The following is a 21,840-nucleotide window of genomic DNA, read 5'->3' on the forward strand; positions in this document are numbered from 1 at the left end:
TGCATATAAAGAAAAGAGAATACTTAAAGATGAGTGCTAGACTTTACCTTTGTGAATGGAGGATTTGGACCTGTGTAATTCAACCTCGAGGGGAAGAGCTTTGAAGGGTAAAATCGATAACGAAGTTTGGACATGTTTATATCATGTCCTATGAGCTCAAAGGAAATGTTCAGGCTGGAGAATAAAATAAAAGGGTGGGGAGGGGAAGCCAACTGCATTTGATAACAATAGGACTAAATTAGAAATAATTTGGATTGGGGGCGGGTAAGGTAAAAGAGAATAGGTTTGAAGAAATATGTGTTTTTGCAACTATTACATTTAAAATTTCTAAGAGACATCTAAGTGAACAAGTCTAGGAACCTGCTAGAAAACTGGACCAATAATTAGGAGAGTTTGGGGTTTGTTTGGAAGCGTGATTTGGAAGAACCAAGGACAGAACCCAGAGACTAAATAAAGAAAGTCCAAGAACTGAGACCCAGATACAAGCGATAGCATGACAGGAAAAAAAGTGTTTCAAAGATGAATGAGTAGTCAACAGTTCCAGCTGAAGATGAGTCAGGTTAGATAGAGTTAAGAGTAATCATTGGGTATGGAAACTAGATGTTGGTTGAGGGTTTAGCAAAAAGCAATTTCAGGCCCCATCTCTTTGAGGAAGTTTGTCTCCCAAAGGCCCAGGCAAAGACGTAAATCAATGTTCATTCATCAAATAGAACATTCTTATTAGTTGGCTACTGGATTCTATAGTGTAAACCTTGATATAATGTGCAAACTATCAAGATGTGGGTGTGATACTCATCGTGAAGGATTTCACTGGTACCAAGAGCACTAAGACCCTGTGATAGCCTCTTCCAGCCTCCTCTTGTGATGGGTTTCAGTTCTTGATAGACTTGCTTGCTTGCTTGCTTATGCCCAAGTTTAATGTTCCTAAATCAACTGCATTATATAGCCACACGTTTTATACTGGGGACTGTGGGAGCAGGCAAAGGAGCGCTGAGGCTTGGCACACTGTCATGACACTCCTACACTAGGACTGTGTTGCCAAGTGCAGATCCAACTGGGCCCTGAGAAGTGTGTGATGAACAAGGCCCCATAGAGGGCAGCAGAGCCTCACAGGAGTGGAGAGAAAGCCCAAAACAGAGGTTAGTGGGGAGTTTCACTCAAGGAGACACAAGGGGGCAATGCACACATTTATGGAGAATGAAGTTAAGCTTTGTGAATTAAAGGAAGTCCATAATACAAGGAGTAGAAAAGTCTTAAGATGAGAACCAGGCAGGAAACACAAGGCTGAACTAGGAAAGGAAAGAATGATCAGAAGTCAGTCACAGGAAAGCAAGGCTGTCTGCTCAGTGAATGTTATTACCCAAGCAATCATAATAAATAGGTACCATTTCACCATTTTCCTACTCTGTTTTGTGTTGCTATAACAGAATACCACAGACTGGGTAACATTATTTAAAATGAAATTTATTTCTCACAGTTCTGAAGACTGGGAAATCCAAGACCATGGCACCAGCATCTGGTGAGGGTCATTCCGTTGCGGAAGGGCAAGAGAGCATGTGTATGTGTATGTGTGTGTGAGAGAGAGAGAGACAGAGAGTGAGAGCAAAATGGGAGACAAACTTATCTTTTTACCAGGAGCCCACTCCCCCAATAACTAACCCACTCCCATGATAACAGCATTAATCCATTCGTGAGGGCAGAGCCCTCACAATAATCATCCCCAAATACCCCACCTCTTAATACTATTACAATGCCAATTAAGTTTTCAACACATGAACTTTTGGTGACATATTGAAGCTATAGCAACCGTGTTGTCTGCTACGGGCTAGATGATAGGTTAGGCACTGGAGATATAAAAATGAATAAAATACCATCCTTCCCCCCAGATAACTTTTCTCTTCATAATAAATTCAGAGTCATAAAGAAATAACGTTAGTAAAGAGGTATAGGTAACTTGATCCTCTGTAGGGGACACTGTGGGTATACAAAATGGGAAATAATTATGAGAGAGGACAGGAAAGGCCTCAAAAAAAAAAAAAAAAAAAAAAAAAGGATAGCATGATGGTATGGGTCCTGGTTATGGGGTTTTTGTTTTCCTCTTCTCTGATTTCTCTGTCTTCCCTGAAATATTTTTCTTTCTCATTTATTTATTCTCTCATTCAGCACTTTTTTAAAATTGTTGAGTCTTGCCAGGTCCCACTCACTGTTGTGGGCACTGGGATACATACATGGTCCCTGCCTTCAGAAATCTGCTATTTTATTTGTGGTGAACGTGACAGTTACAAGCAAGGCAGTCAGCTTGCACCTGTTTGTTTCCTCCAACGACACATTCTACACCCTGCCGTCTTTCTAGGCTTGAAGGAGAAAGCCTAAACCTTCAGCTCTACAAGGCCTCGTGTGAGAAAGAAAGGTAACAGATAAAGAATATCATGTCTTTTCACCTAATCAGCTCTTATCACGCAGTTAACAAATAGTTGTTCTGCACAGTGTGCCAAGCTTGTGCCTGTCAGGCCAGGTTAAGTTCAAATTCCACCATGTCATCTTCCATTTTAGTTCTAGGAGTTTTATGTTTTCATTCTAGAACACCTAGGTATTATTATCTTTTTTCAGACGAAGTCTTACTCTGTCGCCCAGGCTGGAATGCAGTAGCCCAATCTCAGCTTACTGCAACCTCCACTTCATGGGCTCAGGTGATTCTCCTGTCTTAGCCTCCTTTGAAGCTGGGATTACAGGTATGTGCCACCATGCCTAGCTAATTATGTATTTTTAGTAGAGACGGGGTTTCACCATGTTGGCCAAGCTGGTCTCGAACTCCTGACCTCAGGTGATCCACCAGCCTCGTCCTCCCAAAGTGCTGAGAGTACAGACATAAGCCACCATACCCGGCAGGTGTTATTATCTTTACCATGAGTTTAGTGTTCTCTATTTTTTTGTCTATGACAACTGATGTTTATCATCCCCATTGGATTCTAAGCTCCTTGAGTTGAGAGGCTGTAAAATGTATTTTCTGGATGTCAAGTAGAAAACTAAGAACTATGTCACGTATCTAGAAAATACACAATATGTGTCTAAGTATACTATTTACAAACAGAAGAACCTAGCTTTGAATTCCAACATCAACATTTATAAACTTTGTGACCTATAGATCTCTCTTAAATAGGATCATCAATACCCCTCCCCAGGGTTGTAAAGAGACAATGTTTGAAACAATGTTTAAAAAGCTCTGAGTGTAGTGCCTGTTAATATGCTTGCTCTTCCTCTTTCTCTTCTTCATTCTTTGCCCTCTGCTTGATTTTTTTTTTTTTTCTTTTTAGTCATCCCTTTGGTAATTGTGGTTATTTTCTCTAATCTAGTGTTCTACAATACAAGCCTCAGTGTTCAACAGCCCAAATGTGAGGCCTGGCTTTGCTTCATCTAACTGTATGACTTTCAGCAAACTACCTAGCCACTCTGTGCCTCAGTTTTTTGTTTGTTTGTTTTAATCGGTGAAAGGGGGATAATAATAGTACATATGTCATAGTGTCTGTATTACTTTGCTCTCACACTTCTGTAAAGACACTACACAAGACTGGATAATTTATAAAGGAAAGAGGTTTAATTGACTCACCGTTCCACATGGCTGGGGAGGCTTCAGGAAACTTATGATCATGGCCAAATGTTAAGCAGGCACCTTCTTCACAAGGAAGCAGGAAAGATAAGAGAAAGCAAAGCGGGAAGAACCACTAATAAAACCTTTAGATTTCACAAGAATTCACTCACTATCATGAGAAGAGCAGGGGGGAAACTGCCCCTCATGATCCAAATCACCTCCCTCCCTCCACACATGGAGATTACAGGTCCCTCCCTCGACATGTGAGAATTACAATTCGAGATGAGATTTGAGTGGGGACAGAGAACCAAACCATGTTAAGTGTCTTAGTGAAATTAAATGCTAAAATCTACATAAAACATCAATCCTGTAAATTACATAGCATTTCTTCCATTATTCGAATAGAAAACTTGAGAAAAACTTATCTAAGTTATTCATAACAATATAGCTAGTAAGTGGTACTGCTGAGAATCAAATCCTTGTTAATTATCTCCAAATCCAGTACACTTAATTACCATAATATATTGCCCATCTCAGGCAAACTAAAGCCCAGTTAAGTTAGACAAATCTGAAGAGCTATGGTATATCTATCTATATGTATGTTTATATAGGTATATGTGTGTGATTGTGTGTATATATATTTGTCTGTGTCTATATATTTATATATGCTTATACACGTGTGTGTGCGTATATAGAGGATACTACTTAACTTCATGCATTAGCTTATCACACTCTGACATGATAAACTCCTAATATCTATAATAGATCACAATGAAACTCCTAGCTTAGGACCTAGCAAATACTAAGTACTTAAGAAACATCAGTAAATGTTTCTTTGGGTATTTTGCATTGTGAAATTAAAATAATCTCACTTTCATTTATTGTGATAGACACTCGACAGTGTGGAAATCTGCTTGGAAACGACAAAATTAGGAAATCCATCTGTTGTAATCATGTGTGATTATAATTAACCATAAAATGTTATCCTAAAACCAGGAGAAATATAATTACCTTTATTAAAATCATACTCTTAAGACAATGTGATGGGGCCAGGCACAGTGGCTCACGCCTGTAATCCCAGCACTTTGGGAGGCTGAGGCGGATGGATCATGAGGTCAGGAGATTGAAACCATCCTAGCTAACATGGTGAAACCCCATCTCTACTAAATATACCAAAAAATTAGCCAGGCATGGTGGTGGGCACCTGTAGTCCCAGCTACTCAGGAAGCCGAGGCTGGAGAATGGTGTGAACCCAGGAGTCAGAGCTTGCAGTGAGCTGAGATCACGCCACTGCACTCCAGCCTGGGTGACAGAGTGAGACTCTGTCTCAAAAAAATAAAATAAATAAAAATTAAAATTAAAAAAAGGGCAACGTGATGAAGAATAGAGGAAGTGGAAAGGTAATCTCTAGTCATAGACTTGTGATTTTAGTTCCCTCCTCCCAGTGTCATGAAGTGGAGATGATTCTTTTGATGGCTATGTGAGTGCACAACTTATACTAGCTACCTGTAATTGCATGCCCAGGACTTTCCAGAACTGCTTCTCTCTCCCTGGGTGTCATTCCCACTCTTGGGCAGCTGTAACTATCAAAAGTAAGCATGATTCCCCTCCCTTCAGTCTTCACCCCTCACATGTATATAGGCAAAAAAAAAAAAAATCCCAAACTCCTTCCTCCACCCCATCTCATCTTGTTCTTGTGAAAATCGTTATTTTAAATCCTGAAATAATTGGGAACTAAGCTTCTTGACAAAATGTAGAAAGCTTTTTTTGTTTCTAAGTAGTCCAAAGACAAAGGAATGAGGAAAAAAAAAGACAAGTTTTATGAGTTGAGTTAGGACAGGAGGGGTTAAAAGGGCAACAAAGGTAAAGGAAGAAGGCCAGAGGAAGAAGGAGGGTGGCAAACAGAATGCTTTAGTTGAGACAAGAACTGGTGAATGAACTTTTGTGTAGGATAGAAGGGGGAGGTTCATTTTGATGTAGTTAGGTTTAGATAAATATTACTGCTTTGCCTTTGATAAATGTCCCTGCTTTTACCATTTCACTTGTTGGGTTGCTGCTCTATACTAGGCCCTATCTCTAGATGCTTGTTAAAAGAACAGCCCCGTACCCGTGTACCCATAAAGTTTACAGTGTAGTGAAAAAGACAGTTACTAAACTAGTAGGCAGATATTTAATTATAATTTGTAATAATTGGTGTGAAGGAAGAGAATAGGCCCTACTACAGATTAACAAGGGAGACAGCCTGAGATGAAGTAAAGGGAAGAGCATCATTTGTCTCTATATCATTTTCAAATCCAGCCTAAATTGCAGCAGCATAAATTAGGGAATGTGGGAGCAGACAGATCTCCCACATTCTACCACTGGAGGTAGGTCCAGATGGAGGTAAGAAAATCAAAGTTGCATTAACCTAAAAGAATTAATGGAGATTATATTGGTTATGTCTCATATAACGAAGCACTATTTCATACGTATTAGGGAGCATGTGGAGAAAACAGGAAGTATTTTGTATCAGAGCTATCTGGGAAAAGCCTGCCTGGTTATAGAAGTTATTAGTACAGAAAAAAATGACAGATATGAAAGCCACATTATGAAACAACTACTACTAAAATTAAGCATTTTACATGAATTATCTTACCTGATCCTGAATATTTCCATTTTATGTATGGGGAAATTGTAATTCAGAAAGCATAATCGACCCCATGAGCATAAACACAGTTGGTTTATGATTCCCTTATGGGTCAAAGGCGAACTCTGGTAAACAGGTAGATCCAGGCTTTGTGAGACCTAAAGTTCCTTCTACTTGGGGAGCTTTATTTAAGAAAAAGATTACAAAATGTGAATACAGAAATAGAAACAGGGCCTTGCTAGGGGCATCCGTGAGTGAGGGACTCTGATACTCCATCAGCTTTAGAAAAAATCTGCTTCCATCGAGCACTACTGAGGTTTAGGCTCCATCAGTCCCCAGACTAAGAAAATCAAGATGCTGGTGCAAATTGTAACCAAAGTTAGTATCACAGAGGAATCAGTCTTCCTATCCAAAAGGGTAGAAAGGGCTCAAGTAAACGCATAGGCAGTGGCTCAAGTCAAGGAGATTATGGGGAAAAAAATGATAAGGTTTGAAAAACACTACAGTAGCCTGTATCCCTTAAGCCATTTAAAGACAGAACTAGGTTTAACAAATGGCACAGCTACTGTTTGTAGCCAGCATTTTAGTGAGAAGCAATTTACCTCACAATTGTGACCAATTGACCAATCTAGTAACCTGGGCAAGTCACTTAATCTTCTGTGTCCTAGTTCTTCTTCATTTGTAAAGTAGGAATAATAATAATAGCACCTAACTCAAAAGACTGTTGCAATGGTTAAATCAGTAAATTCAAGGACTCAGAATTGTGTATGGAATATTCCAAGTGCTCAGTAAATGATGGCTCTAATTATATTTATTATCTAGCTTCATCTGACTTCACAGCATTTCCAGTTGTTCATGTATAAAAATGTAAGGAAAAATCTCTGTTGGAAAACTACCCATCTCTCTTTAGAAATAATAAGTTAATTGTCTGAAAATTCCTCAGTCCTATAAGATAGAAACTAGCAACTTTTAATTAATGCTATAATGAAATGTTTCCTATGGAGACCCTTCTTATAGTTAACATTTTGTTCCTCCTTGAAAAGTTTTCCCTATTAAGGATGTCGTATAAGCTTGTAAAGCACCTTCAGATTGGTTTTAAAATCTGTATCTTCCTGAATTTCTATTGATTGTGCAACAAATAGTAATGTTGAAGGAAAGTACACAATAAAATGGCAATGACTTATGATGATTCATATCTGAAAACAAGCTCTCATCATAAGTAGGATTAAAATACATCCTTTGGGAATTCTTCAGAAGCTAAATGAAAGGCTTTACTCAATACAAAATTTAACATATTTCCATAATATTGCTAGGTTGTAATTTATTAAACTATTCTCCAGTGGTTGGTTTGTTCTTGTTTTGTTGAGGGTTTTTTTTTTTTCTGTTTTCTATAACATTGAAGGAAAAAAATCTTTGTGCAGAAACCTTTGTGCTTATGTTGAATTGTTTCCTTAGAATTACTGAGTCAATACAGCTGATTTTTTACTTTTTAATTCCTTCTTTGCATTGCTCCCCCATTTTTCAGCTTTTACCTTTCCGTTATTTTCATAGAACACAGTGAATTATGTTACCTGGCAATTTCTCAAATCATTTTGCAACTTATGTTCACTTTGCCATTAGTTTCTAGAGCTATTAATCATGCTCAATTTTTGTTTTTAATCTGATTTATCTGAATGAATCAAGTTGACATTTCAAGTCTGGGCAAAAGATGTTTTTCTGCGCATGGAGACCACAAGATCTGATGGAATATCTAGTAAATCATTCCAATATATTTACATATATAGATACATAGAAGGTTGAGAGATGATACTGAAGAAAGGAATTGCTTTGCAATAGTACTGCATAATATTGATCTTTTTACATTTGGCTCCACTCTTTCCCTCTAACCCAAAGATCCGTAATGACTTCCCTTCTGTCTTCATCTAGAATTTTCCTCTAATCAGTTTGACTTGGAAGGCTGACTTGGGCTTTCCTTCAGCTCTCTTTGTAACACTTTGAAGTTGTTAAAATATTCTACCACCTCGTCCCTGTCTGTCTTCTGCTATCACACTGCATCCCACACATCGAAACTGATTGTCAGGTCTTCTCAGTGATGCCTCTTTTACAGCCTTCAGATTTTTGGTGTATTTCTGTCTAGGAAAACTCCAGCCAGAGAAATGCCAATCTGTTTGCATGTTAGCAAGGGGCCCAGAGGGTGATTTATCCCACTTGACCATTATGTAATCAAATTTGACCTTTTAAAAAATAAGCGTATATTGTGCTCAAAGCCTAGCTCCACTAAGTATACACTATTACCTTTATGCACAACCTTTTCGGTCCCTCCAATGTGCCATCAGATTATTTAAATTAGGGGGTTTTAAGCACAAAATGAAGAAAAAAGTAAGTTGTTAATAAAGAGCATGAGATTTGGAGGTAAAACATCTGGTTTCTAGTGGCACTTCTGAGACTTACTAGCTATGGGGTCTTGACCAAATTGTGAAGCTTTCTGAGCGACAGTTTCCTTATCTGCTGGATGGGGATAATTACATTGCTGAGTTTGTTAAGAAAATTAAATGATATAGGGAAAGTTTTTCTATAATAATGTGAATGCTATTCAAAAGTATATTGCACCATAGTTTCTCTCTTCACTTTATGACTGCCAAGATCCAAAATTAGGATGGTCCTAAAAGGAATGTGGCAATAAATCTGTAGAATAAGAAGCAATGTGCAATATTCTACCTCATATATTTTCCCTAAGATGTTTTAAAATTATAAACTGTGTTTCTGGGTGATCGCTAAAGATATCATCTAGGGGTAGATGTTTGATCCAAATTTCGCCTGAGGTCGAAAAGCTGAGGTCTTGGCTGGTGTTCAAGGAACCAACATGGGAACAGAATTGAATGTGCTCAAAGCTGTTATAAAGCTTTGTGTTGGTACAAAGGGGAAGTGGATACAATAACTATAGCAAAGTCAAGATTAAAAACTAAAGTCAGAAAAATTCTGTGTGAGGCCAGGGAGGCAAAGGGAAAGAGAGAGATAAGAAATAAAAACCGGCTCCAAAATTTGCTATAATTGGTCTCAAAGAAGATGGTGCCTGAAAAGGAATTCCAAAATCATCATTGAGTTGAGGCAGGACTACTTGTATATGGATCTGTCACTGACTAATAAGGAATAAGCACATAAGCACACTGAGGTTCATTTTCTTTTTTGTGTGCGTGACACTTTCTTACTCAAATTACACAAAAGATAATTGAAAACAATTTTTATTAAATATGTATAAGCCCATGCCAATTCTTCAATATATGTGAACAAAAGCATTTTCAGAGTAGTTATAAGGCTTCAGTGCTATGAGCCGAATCATTTCCCATTACCTAATCAGTTTAAGAATGTAACGCTAAACCCACAGTAACTAGTTATGACTGTAACTAGCCTAGCTTTCAGGAAATGAACAAGCATTATTTGTTCCATGATTATAAGGACCAATTGTTTAGGCTTTCTCTAAGTGTGGATTATTGAGAAAACAATCTCTCTCTCTCTTTTTTGCTACTTACAAATCTAACTTATTAACTCTCACACTTCTTTTATATAAATGGTACATACAGATAGGAGCATTATTTAAAAGAACACAAACATCTAAGTAAAACTAAACTATTTGTTAGTAATTTCTTTAGATTCATCATATATACACACACACATGCATACACACACAGAGAGAGACACACAAAATTTACAAGCAGTTAAACCTAAGTAAATGCTATAAACAATTTCAGAAATTCTTAGACTCAGTTTTGGGAGAAAAACTAATGAAACCAAGTACAGTGGATAGGAGGATTTCAGCCTCAGAAAATCTATAACCTAACTCAAAGTGGCTTAAATGATAAGCAAATTAATCTCACATAAAAAGAATTTCTGACACTAAAAAGGCTAATTCAATAGCTTAAAGGACACAATGGCACAAGGACCTAATTTGACCTTTCCAGTCTACCACTGAATCACTGGACCACAGTTTTTGAAATGTTGACTTAGCTTCTCTCATGCCTGCCATATGGTTGGAGCATTGTCAGGTATCAGATCCAGACCACTGTCCACAGAAAAAAGAGACTATGTTTTCCAGTGTTTTATTAGTACTAAAGAAATAGTTCTCAGAAGTCTCCAGAAGACTCTCTCCCATGATCATTGGCTAAAACTGATGAGTAAAGTGACAAGTGAATCTGATAATTACTATTATAATCTTAGTGGAATCAGTGTCTACATCCTGAAGGTAAGGATGGGATGGCTTGTTAAGAAGAATGTGACAATGCAAAGGAAAGGCAAATATTTTTAAAAATAAGTGTCTTCCATATAACTGTATTAGTTGGTTTTCACGCTGCTGACAAAGACATACCCGAGACTGAGCAATTTACAAAAGAAAGCGGTTTAATTGGATTTACAGTTCCACATGACTTGGGGAAGCTTCACAATCATGGCGGAAGGCAAGGAGAAGCAAGTCCCATCTTACAAGGATGGCGGCAGGCAAAGAGAGAATGATAGCCAAGCAAAACAAGTTTCCCCTTATCAAACCATCAGCTCTCGTGAGACTTACTACCACGAGAACAGTATGGGGGAAACTGCCCCCATGATTCAATTATCTCCCACAAGGTCCCTCCCACAACACATGGGAATTATGGGAGTACAACTGAAGATAAAATTTGGGTGGGGAAACAGAGTCAAACTATATTATTCTGCCCTAGCCCCTCCCAAATCTCATAACTTCACATTTCAAAACCAATCATGCCTTCCTGACAGTCCCCTAAAGTCTCAAATTATTTCAACATTAACTCAAAAGTGCACAGTCCAAAGTCTCATCCAAGACAAGGCAAGTCCTTTCCACCTATGAGGCTGTAAAATCAAAAGCAAGTTAGTTACTTCCTAGATAAAATGGGATTTTACAGGAATTAGGTAAATGCCGCCATTCCAAATGGGAGAAATTGGCCAAAACAAAGGGGCAACAGGTCCCATGGAAGTCCAAAATCCACCAGGGTAGTCAAATCTTAAACTTCCAAACTAATATCCTTTGACTTCATGTCTCACATCCAGGTCACGCTAATGCAAGAGGTGGCCTCCCATGGTCTTAGGCAGCTCTGCCTCTGTGGCTTTGAAGGGTACAGCCTCCCTCCCAGCTGCTTTCACAGGCTGGTGTTGAGTGTCTGCCCCTTTTCCAGGCACATGGTACAAGTTGTCAGTGGATCTACCATTCTGGCATCTGGAGGACAGCAGCCCTCTTCTTACAGCTCCACTAGGCAGTGCCCCAGTAGGGACTCTGTGAGGACTCCAGCTCCACATTTCCCTTCTGCACTGTGCTAGCAGAGGTTCTCCATGAAAGCCCCACCCCTGCAACAAACTTCTGCCTGGACATCAGACATTTTCATACATCTTCTGAAATCTAGGTGGAGGTTCCTGAACCTCAGTTCTTGACTTCTGAGTACCCACAGGCTCAACACCACATGGAAGCTGCCAAGACTTGGGGCTTGCATCCTCTGAAGCCAAAAATCTGAGTTCTATGTTGACCCATTTCAGCCATAACTAGAGTGGCTGCGATGCAGGGCACCAAATCCCTAGGCTGCACACAGCTCAGGAACCCGACGCCTGGCCCATGAAACTACTTTTTCCTCCTAGGCCTCCAGATCTGTGATGGAAGGGGCTCCCTGAAGACCTCTGATGTGTTCTGGAGACATTTTCCCGGAATTAACATTTGACTCCTCATTATTTCTGCAAATTTCTTGGTTTATAATTCTCCTTTTTGTCAATCATTCATGCATACCCTCATTCAATAAATATTATTACCTATAATATCATAGGCACTGGGAAGATAGCAGTGAAGCATACAGTACAGAACCCATGCCTTCATAGACCTTGCATTCTATCACAGATTCCACTGGGGGAAAAGAGAGAATAAATAAAATAAATTAGTAAAATATAAATTATTTCATGTAAGTGTTCCTGATAAAAGCAAGAAATGGTAACAGAAAGAGTAGAGTGGTAGTTGCCTTCTTAAATAGGGTGGTCATGGCAGGATGTATTGAGAAAGTGACATTTAGGCAAAAATTTGAAAGAACTAAACTTTGAGGATATTTTTAAGGAAAGCATTAAAGGTAGAGGAAATGGCCAAAGTAAAGACACTGTGCTGGGAGGATATCTGGTGTCTTCAAGCAACAAGAAGATCATTGTAGATGAAGCAATGTGAGCAAAGGAGAAAAAAGTGAGTTTGGGGATCAGAGAGATAGTCAGGGAGTGGGAGGTAAGTGTAGGGATTTGTAAAACATAATTAAAAAATTCATAATTTACTGAGAGAAATGGGTAGCAGCGTTTTGAGCAGAGGAATGATATGAAAAGATTTCTATTTTGACAGGATATTCTGCTTGCTAGGTGGAGGGTGGGATGGATTTGGTCAGGGTTGGGGAAATTTATAAGGGACAAAGCAGAACCAGTTTAAGAAACTATTACGATTTTAAAAGGTATTGGTGGCTTGGGCCAGGGTAATAAATACTGGTGAGAAATGGTCAGATTGTAGGTATGTTTTGCAGATGGAGCCTACAGTATGTGCTGACTGATTACAATGTACAAGTGAAAAAGTCTGTTCTTTCCTCCTTTTTTCTTTTTTTCTTATTATTATTATTATACTTTAAGTTCTAGGGTACATGTGCATAACGTGCAGGTTTGTTACATATGTATACTTGTGCCATGTTGCTGTGCTGCACCCATCAACTCGTCAGCACCCATCAACTCGTCATTTATATCAGGTATAACTCCCAATGCAATCCCTCCCCACTACCCCCTCTCCATGATAGGCCCCAGTGTGTGATGTTCCCCTTCCCGAGTCCAAGTGATCTCATTGTTCAGTTCCCACCTATGAGTGAGAATATGAGGTGTTTGGTTTTCTGTTCTTGCGATAGTTTGCTGAGAATGATGGTTTCCAGCTGCATCCATGTCCCTACAAAGGACACAAACTTATCCTTTTTTATGGCTGCATAGTATTCCATGGTGTACATGTGCCACATTTTCTTAATCCAGTCTGTCACTGATGGACATTTGGGTTGATTCAATTACTTTATCTTAAAACTCTCTACATTAGTTACCATTTTCCATAAACATCTTTAATATTTTCCATCTTCCTTGATCTTTTGACCAACTTGTACAGAATGTCTTCGGTTTGTATTTATTATTAAAAACAAAACAAATAACAGCAAAGCCCGTTGGAGATTTGATAATCCCTAAAGTTACAATTTCATTTTGTTCACTTATTCATGGAGGTATTCCCTCAGAAAATGTTGGTTGAGGGCTTATATAATGCAGGCACTACGTTTAGGGTTATTCACGTGGTCATTTTTCTTTAAGTCTCTGGATTTCCATGTTTTTGCTCAAGCTTAGTCTTAAAACTCTGCCATATTTACTGCAATTTTGGTACGAAAATTCCTTATAGGATTTTCCATAACATTCATAGCAACTTGTCATATGACTATAGTTCAAATGTCCCTCACTCGATAACTTTTACTATTTTTTGCACTTTCTTGGCCAAAAAGGCTCTTCCTCCCATATCGTTTTTCTCTGCTTATACCATACTTCTATTCTAAATAACAGAAAGTAGTTGAGGAAAGAGAGAATTTAAATTTGCTCTGTAAATGGGATGCATCTATATTGGTTTAAATGAGAGGCTTCCTTGAAGAACATACTCCTACCCACTTACTCCCCAGCCTTACCCTCCTGCCTCATTATTGTCCATTCCATATTGAGTTACTAAAATTTACACAAAAGACATATGTGAAATATGCAACATTTTCCAACTCCCTTTCACAGACTTCTTAGAGAAATCATGCTGTGTTTTTGCTATGAATAGTTTAAAGCATTATAGCATAAAGTAAAATAGGTATACTGTGGTTTCTACACATATAAGAAAATATCTCCCTGTGGTTTTCACTAAGCTGAATGACAACTAGCTTAGGAATGGAAAACGAGCTTAAGTGCTCACAAGGCTTAGCACAATGCTCCTTCAAGGGGTAGACTGTGGGGCATAGTAGACGTCAGTGTGAGAGAGAAAGTGGCAAAAGAAAATTATTTTTTAAGACAATTTTATCTATTGGAAAGAACAAAACCTGGAGGAGGATAAGCCTATGACCAAACTGGGGTAAGGGAAATGTGCCTTGGGTGCCTTTAGCTGTCTCATTTACTGTGTTTTTTCCCCTCCATTCTTGAACTCTCTAGGAAGCTTAGGCTCTTTCCCCACTCATTTTTAACCAAATATGCTCTCAGATAGTCTGCAATATCTATCAGAAAACATGTCTCGAAATATGCCATGGGATATTTATTCACAATAGCATTTGCATCTTGAGTGTCCTCACTCGTAGAGGATGGAAAACATTTGCTCCTTGGCATTAGGGAAAGATGAGGGAAGAATTCATCAATGGAACCTTCCTAGCATCTCATAAATTGTAGCACATTTGTAAATTCGACTTCTATATATTGCTCTTTGCTTCATCCACTGACCTTTCCCTTCCAAACCATATAGAGGCCCTGTCTATAATTCCTATTTAATGATAAACCTCCCTTCTTATTCAACCTCTATCACTAAACACTCTGTTATTATTGTTTTCTTAAACTGAAACCCAGTTCCCTCCAAAGGACATTTCTACCCCTGTATCTCTCTCAAGTAAAGTTACTTATTCTTCTATATCACGTGTTTCACAGGACACAGAGATGGAGGTCAGCAACTCAGCGCTGCTTCCAGACATATTTCACACCCTTTCGTACAAAAATGTGAAAATTAAAACTGATTCAATTGAGACTCATGGAATGTAGTTATCCCTCTATCTTTTAGCTTCATTTATAACTACTATTTACTGTCAACTTCTGGGTAAAGTATTGTCCATCCCAAGCCCTGCTATCATTCTCAGTGAATTTAGTGTTTGTATGAAGGACAGATGAGTACAAAACTTCTTTTCTCCCCCAGTTCTAACACATTTTAACATTCCTATTACTGGTCCCTTACTCAGACTTGATCAACTTCACATAAGGCATCGTTATTTCCAATATCAAAATCTCTCCTTTTCTGCCAGCTTCAGGCATAATTCTCCATCTATCTGCTATTTCACCTAATATACACATATATTATTTAAACTTGTTTATTTTCTTCTAGTCTTTCACTTCATTCTGCACTCATTTATGCATTCTGAATCACATAGCCAGTATAGAAATTTCAGTAACCCAATATTCAGTAGATATTGGTAGGAAAGAGGAATTGAGGTGAAGAAATGAAATTTTTGATCCAAATAATAATGGAAAATCACATTTACTATCCAATCCTAAGTTATTCTTACCTACATATCTTTTAGATTTACCAGAAGAACATGAGCTCTTGTAGAACTGAGTACAGAGGAGCTAGAAATTCCTTGACAAAGAAGGTACAAGAAGAAGAACAACAAAAATCTTTAGAGAAGATAACCAAATCTTACTTCAGAATAAGACATTCTGACATTTATTAAATCTATTGTGAGAGGTTTTCATGCCAAGCTTCTGGCCTATAAAGTGTCAAAGCTGTATTGAGCATAAATCTAGAAATCTAGAGTTTATAAGAAGACATAAGTTTATAAGATTGAAGAACCTTGAACTCCATGTCTAGCATATAAAAGGCACTCATCAAAATTTTTTTTTCAGTAAATGTTTTAAGGGAATACTTACATTAACAGTGTTATTGGAAAACAGTATGGCGATTCCTCAAGGATCTAGAACTAGATGTACCATATGACCCAGCCATCCCATTACTAGGTATATACCCAAAGGATTATAAATTATGCTGCTATAAAGACACATGCACACGTATGTTTATTGCAGCACTATTCACAATAGCAAAGACTTGGAATCAACCCAAATGTCCACCAGTGACAGATTGGATTAAGAAAATGTGGCACATATACACCATGGAATACTATGCAGCCATAAAAAAGGATGAGTTTGTGTCCTTTGTAGGGACATGGATGCAGCTGGAAACCATCATTCTTAGCAAACTATCACAAGAACAGAAAACCAAACACCGCATATTCTCACTCATAGGTGGGAACTGAAAAATGAGATCACTTGGACTCGGGAAGGGGAACATCACACACCGGGGCCTATCATGGAAAGGGGGTAGGGGGGAGGGATTGCATTGGGAGTTATACCTGATGTAAATGACGAGTTGATGGGTGTAGCACACCAACATGGCACAAGTATACATATGTAACAAACCTGCACGTTATGCACATGTACCCTACAACTTAAAGTATAATAATAATAAATTAATAAAAAAAAAACAGTGTTATGAAAGTTTTTGGACAGGTAGAATGAGCATGGCTATTCACCTCTTCTTTCCACTGTCTACATAGTTTTCCTGTTCTGAGTCTTTTCAACTATTCTCATTTTATTTGTAACCATCAGTATGCTGAGAGCTCCCCTGTGTATAACAATCCTCTAACCTCCAAATGTTTATACTCATGTGTCTACTGAATATGTCCACTTGGATGTTCCACCAGTATCTCAAATCAAATATTCCAAAAGGAAGCTTTTTATTTCCTTCCCCAAATATACTCCTTCTCTTGTATTTTCTTAACTCAGTTAATTGCACTATCCAATACAGTAACTGGGGTAGCATTCTATACTTCTCCCAATTATACTCATCATCCAATAAATCCTACTCATTTTTGCCTCCTAAATAGTCTTGAAACTGTACTCTATTTTTCATCTGCATTATCACTACCCTAAGCATTAGCTTATCATCTCTCACGTGCATAATTGTAGTAGTATTTCTCTATCTCTAGTTTTGTTCCTCCAAGTCCATTGCATTTTATCTAAATGTCAACTCTGATCCTGTTTTATCTAGCATAAAGATTCCACAATGACATCTCATAATCAACTAGTAAATTCATCATTTTTATATACTTCTCCATCTTCTTTCCCTTTTGACCTCCTCTTATTTTATACTTCTTACAATAAAAATTACTAAACAGTGTTTCCCAGTATATACCATGCTGCTAAACCTCTCTACATGTTTGCACTTGATTTTCTCTCCTATGCCTAATTCATCTTTCCACGGTGCATGTCTACTCAATTTTTCAGATTTGTCTTACATATCATATCTCACTAAAGTGTTCTCTGCCAATCTAGTATGGATTAAGTAGCCCTTCTTGTATTTGTTTCTATAATAAAACTTCTTACACTCTTTGGAAATTATCTGTTTACATTTCATCTTCTCAATCAAGGCTGTGACCTTATCAGTGACATAGTCACCCATGTGCTCCTTATCACAGTGCCCAGCACATGGACTATTCAGTAAATGGTTTTGAATGATGTAAACTAAACCTGCATGGTACAGACATAGGGACCTAAGTGAAGTAACAAAATTTAAAGTCCTATCACTAGATCCTCTACCGCTTGTGCTTGATAACTTTGCTACTTATTTGCAAAACGGGGTCAAGGAGAGAAAAGGTAAATAATAAACTTTTGTAATTTTGTTTTTAAACATAGTAACATTGTCACTTAGAGGAAAAAATAATGGAAATAGCATGAGCTTTAGAATCAGAGAAACCTGATTTTTAACCTTGAGCTCCCTGCTCTTAAACCACATGATGTTGGGCTTACTGACACTGATCCTCAGTGTCGGCCTCATCAGAATGAGAATAATAGCAGCTGCTTTGTACAGTTGTTTTAATAATTTACAATAGTGTACAGCAAACAGCCTGACATGCTCAATATTTTGTCATTATTACTTTTATTATAACTTTGAATATAACTATAGTAAATTAAACATTTCATTTGAAAAGTGAGTTAATACTTGCAAAGCACTTAAAACAGTGCCTCGCAAGTATGAGTGTATGTGTGTTTTAGTGTCTGATATATAAATTTATTATGTAAAAGAAATGAAATTTTAAAATTGATATTTCATCAACTGTAAATTCTGAAAAGCTTAAACTATTTTTAATTGACAATTCCATACTTCTAAAATAAACTCAACTGGAAAACAAAATGTTGAGTTTTTAAACTCAACAGTTGAGACTGTTAAAGCTATTAGTAACTTTGAACAGCAAATTACCGGTAAATGGGATAATGAGTAAGTGAATGAATGAATAAAAACGTGGTCTATTTAAATATCTGGTGAATATAATTACAGGTACAGACAGGCAAGAAGGGTCCTATCTGAAAGCAATGATGAGTTTTCCATTCTGCATTAATGCCATTTTCAGCTTGCATTGAATATAGAAACTGCTTGGAAGTTCTAAAAAGTCTAAGATATTGCTCACATTTTTAAAATGAGTTTTGTTATTATTGTTTGTTTTGAAATTTTCTTTTTTATATGCCAGTGAAAGTTTTTACCAAAAGCAGTTAGGTTTTTTTGTTTTTTGTCATTTCTATTGTTTTTCTAAACTTTTAGGTTCAGGGGTGTATGTGCAGGTTTGTTTTATAGGTAAGTCGTGTGTCACAGGGGCATAATGTGCAGATTATTTCATCACCCAGGTAAAAAGTATAGTACCTAGTAGGTAGTTTTTTGATCCTCACTCTCCTCCCACCCTCCACCCTCAAGGAGGCCCCAGTGTCTATTTTTCCCTTTGTGTCCATACGTACTCAATGTTAAGCTCCCATTTATAAATGAAAACATGATGTACTTGGTTTTCTGTTTCTCCATTAGTTTGGTTAGGATAATGCCCTCCTGTGCTATCCATGTGTAAAGGACATGATCTCAATCCTTTTATGACTGGATAGTATTCTATGATGTATATGTACCATATTTTCTTTATCCAGTTTACCATTGATGGGCATTTAGGTTGATTCCATGACTTTGTTATAGTGAATAGTGCTGCAGTGAATATACACATGGATGTGTCTTTATGGTAGAGAGATTTATATTCCTTTAGGTATTTGCCCAATAATGGGAATTCTGGGTCAAATGGTAGTTCTGTTTTAAGTTCTTTGAGAAACTGCCAAGCTGATTTCCACAGTGGCTGAACTCATTTCCATTCCCACCAGCAGTGTGTAAGCATTCCTTTTCTTCACAGAGGTTAGAGTTTGATAGAATAGGAGGCTTAGGATCCATTCCATATTTCATAAACAGAGGTCACCTGGCAGAGTGTGTGTGGTCATGAGAGAAAGAGAAAGAGAAAGAGAGAGAAGAGCTTATAAGCATGAAGCCTGTAGGTTTCTTAACTCATCTGTGAAATATTTAATGATTAATTCACAATTAGCCTAAGAGAAGATATTCAAAAATATGTTAAGGATCCCTTTGTAAGGAACTGAATGACCACCAATAATTTATTATTCTATCAATATTCTTTTAATCTGAGCTGTAGAGCAGTATTTTGGTTGAACAATCCAATTCACAAATAAGCACAAAATATTTTACATTGAAACATGGAGCATCATTTGGCCATTGGTACTTCTAAGGTATTTTCTTTAGTAAAGTTAAGTCTACTCAATCTAGCTTGGTCTGACGATTTACCTCCTTTAACAAAGTCCCTAAGTTCTTTTCCTCTCTTCTTTATGCCTACATGTAAAGTTACTTGTGTACGTATTTCTTCTTTCCTTCCTTCTCCTACTCTTATGTAAGTTCTATCAGGCAGGGCCTGCAGATTACTTATCTTTACATCTGTAGTATAAAGTCCATTACATAGGATTTAATAAATGCTCAACTAATGTCCACTAAATAGGTAATCCATTAAATTCATTTTGCTTGATGTAATAAGCCATTTTTCTTCAAATACTAGATACTTCAAACATTTTAGAAGGGAAAATGTTAAGGGGAAGGCCTCTGCCCCAGGATCAATAATGATGATGACTTTGTTACATTTTGTTTTATTTTATACTACTTTTGAAACAGCAGGAAAATAAACTAAAAAGAATGTGACTGTACTGAGGTAAATACGTCTTATAATCGTAACTCCCTTTATCATAGCCTATTGGATACCAGGAAGGTGGATGAAGTGGTATAGTACCAGGCTCTAGCTTAGTGAAAAGGTGATAAAACCTTAAGAGCTTTGGGCCCCTGCAAGCTCCACTGGTGGTTATTCTCTACTGATGAGGCTTGTGACTTTCATGAAGTCAGTTAAGTAAATCTAGCTTCCTCATCTGGCAAATGGAAATAGCAGTTCTTTTTTAACAACCTCACAGATTCAAACCAATGAGTAAAAGAGGTTATTTCTGTGAAATCATGTTAGCTCAAAAAACTGTCATTGAGGTACAAGAACTCATCTTGATGCACCATGTAGAAGAGTAATGTTGGGAATCTCATAACTCATTTTAGATGAACTATCTGGTATCTTCAAAGGGTGGTGAACTGCCAGTTATAATACAAAAGCTGTCTGAGCCACACTCTAATAATGGAGGCATCCCAGTACTGACAGTCAAACTTCTGCTTAATGGTTATAGAAACTTTTCATATCCAAAGAACATGTCTTCTCTCCTCTGTTATTACCAGTGTCTAACAACATCCAGAATGGTATCACTCAAGGAGGGTTTGTTCAAGATAATAATTAGCTTAAAAACTTGATAATGGAAGGCAACATATTATAATGGCTAAAGTGTGGTCTCTAAACTTAGATTCCCTGTATTCAAAATCCAACCCAACCACTTACTTAATTGACTAATCTTTGATTCATTTACTTAACCTCTATAATCTTAGGCTTCTTCATGAGTAAAATGGAAATAACAAAGCCTCTGGTCCAGAGCTATTTCCAGGATACAATTTAGGTAAAGTTCTAGGATAATGTCTGACACATGGTAAGCACTGAATAGATTCTAATGTATTGATTGATATTCATCTTTTTCTAAGATGCTAGAAATTGCACACCTTTTACCATTCACTATTAAATGTGACACATTCACAGTTTAATAGTCAATGTGAAAGAATGAGTTACATGTGGTTTAACCAAAAAGTAACAACATCATCCCTGATGTTGTCCATATGCCATCACATTCATCTAATAAGTATCAAAGGTTGGTCATTGCATTGAGAAGCAGGAACCCCTGTTTGGACACAGGGTGACCATCTCCACAGTCACGGCCCTTCCTCAGCCTGGCAGTTAAGCACACAATCACGTCTTTCTGTTTGCTCCTGTCCTTGTTCATGCTTACCAGGTACAAAGACAGGAGACTGGCCCAGCACAAGTCGGAAATAGAGTGTTTCACCCCCAAAGGGAGTATGGGGAATGGTGGGAGAGCAACAATGAGCAGGTAAGCAAATGATGAGTGGCCTGAGGTGGTGTGAAATAAATGTATGCAAGCTAGAGGAACAGGTGGCTCCCTGGTCTGGGTCCTCACTCAACTGTGCAACCCATACAGTGTGTCCAACCTGGGCTACTACTGGTTTTCTGTGTGTGTTTGATTTGCAAAACCTATAACGTCCTCATGTGTAGTAATGGGAGCCTCCTGTCCCAGATGCTGCTGTTTCCCAGGGTTGTGCGCTTTGCATGTCTGAAGCCTTAGCTCACAGTCAGTCCTCCTCTGGATTTTAACTTATTGGTCAAACGGTTCTGGAGTTTGCAAAGTGGAAGAGATTGGAGGAAATTCATATTTCAGGGCTATCCAATTACTTAATAAAATAAATGCAAAAGCTTAGAACTGGTTTTAAGGAAAGGACTACAATTGAGGG

At 37.7% G+C, this 21,840-nt stretch overlaps 1 protein-coding gene across 6 annotated transcripts in view; it reads left to right on the forward strand.

Annotated features, from left to right (window-relative positions):
• Window positions 1–21,840, forward strand: part of GRM5 (glutamate metabotropic receptor 5) — a 573,536-nt gene that overhangs the window by 530,565 nt on the left and 21,131 nt on the right. For 4 of the 6 annotated variants that reach the window (XM_017948834.3, XM_017948836.2, XM_017948835.3 and 1 more), the window contains one exon: window positions 21,327–21,422. The exons of the other annotated variants lie outside the window; for them this stretch is intronic. In XM_017948834.3, coding sequence (XP_017804323.1) covers window positions 21,327–21,422 — 96 coding nt within the window. The remainder of the gene's footprint in view (window positions 1–21,326; window positions 21,423–21,840) is intronic. 6 annotated transcript variants of the gene reach the window in all.

This window comes from Papio anubis, chromosome 12, assembly GCF_008728515.1.
Source record: "Papio anubis isolate 15944 chromosome 12, Panubis1.0, whole genome shotgun sequence".
NCBI lineage: Eukaryota > Metazoa > Chordata > Mammalia > Primates > Cercopithecidae > Papio > Papio anubis.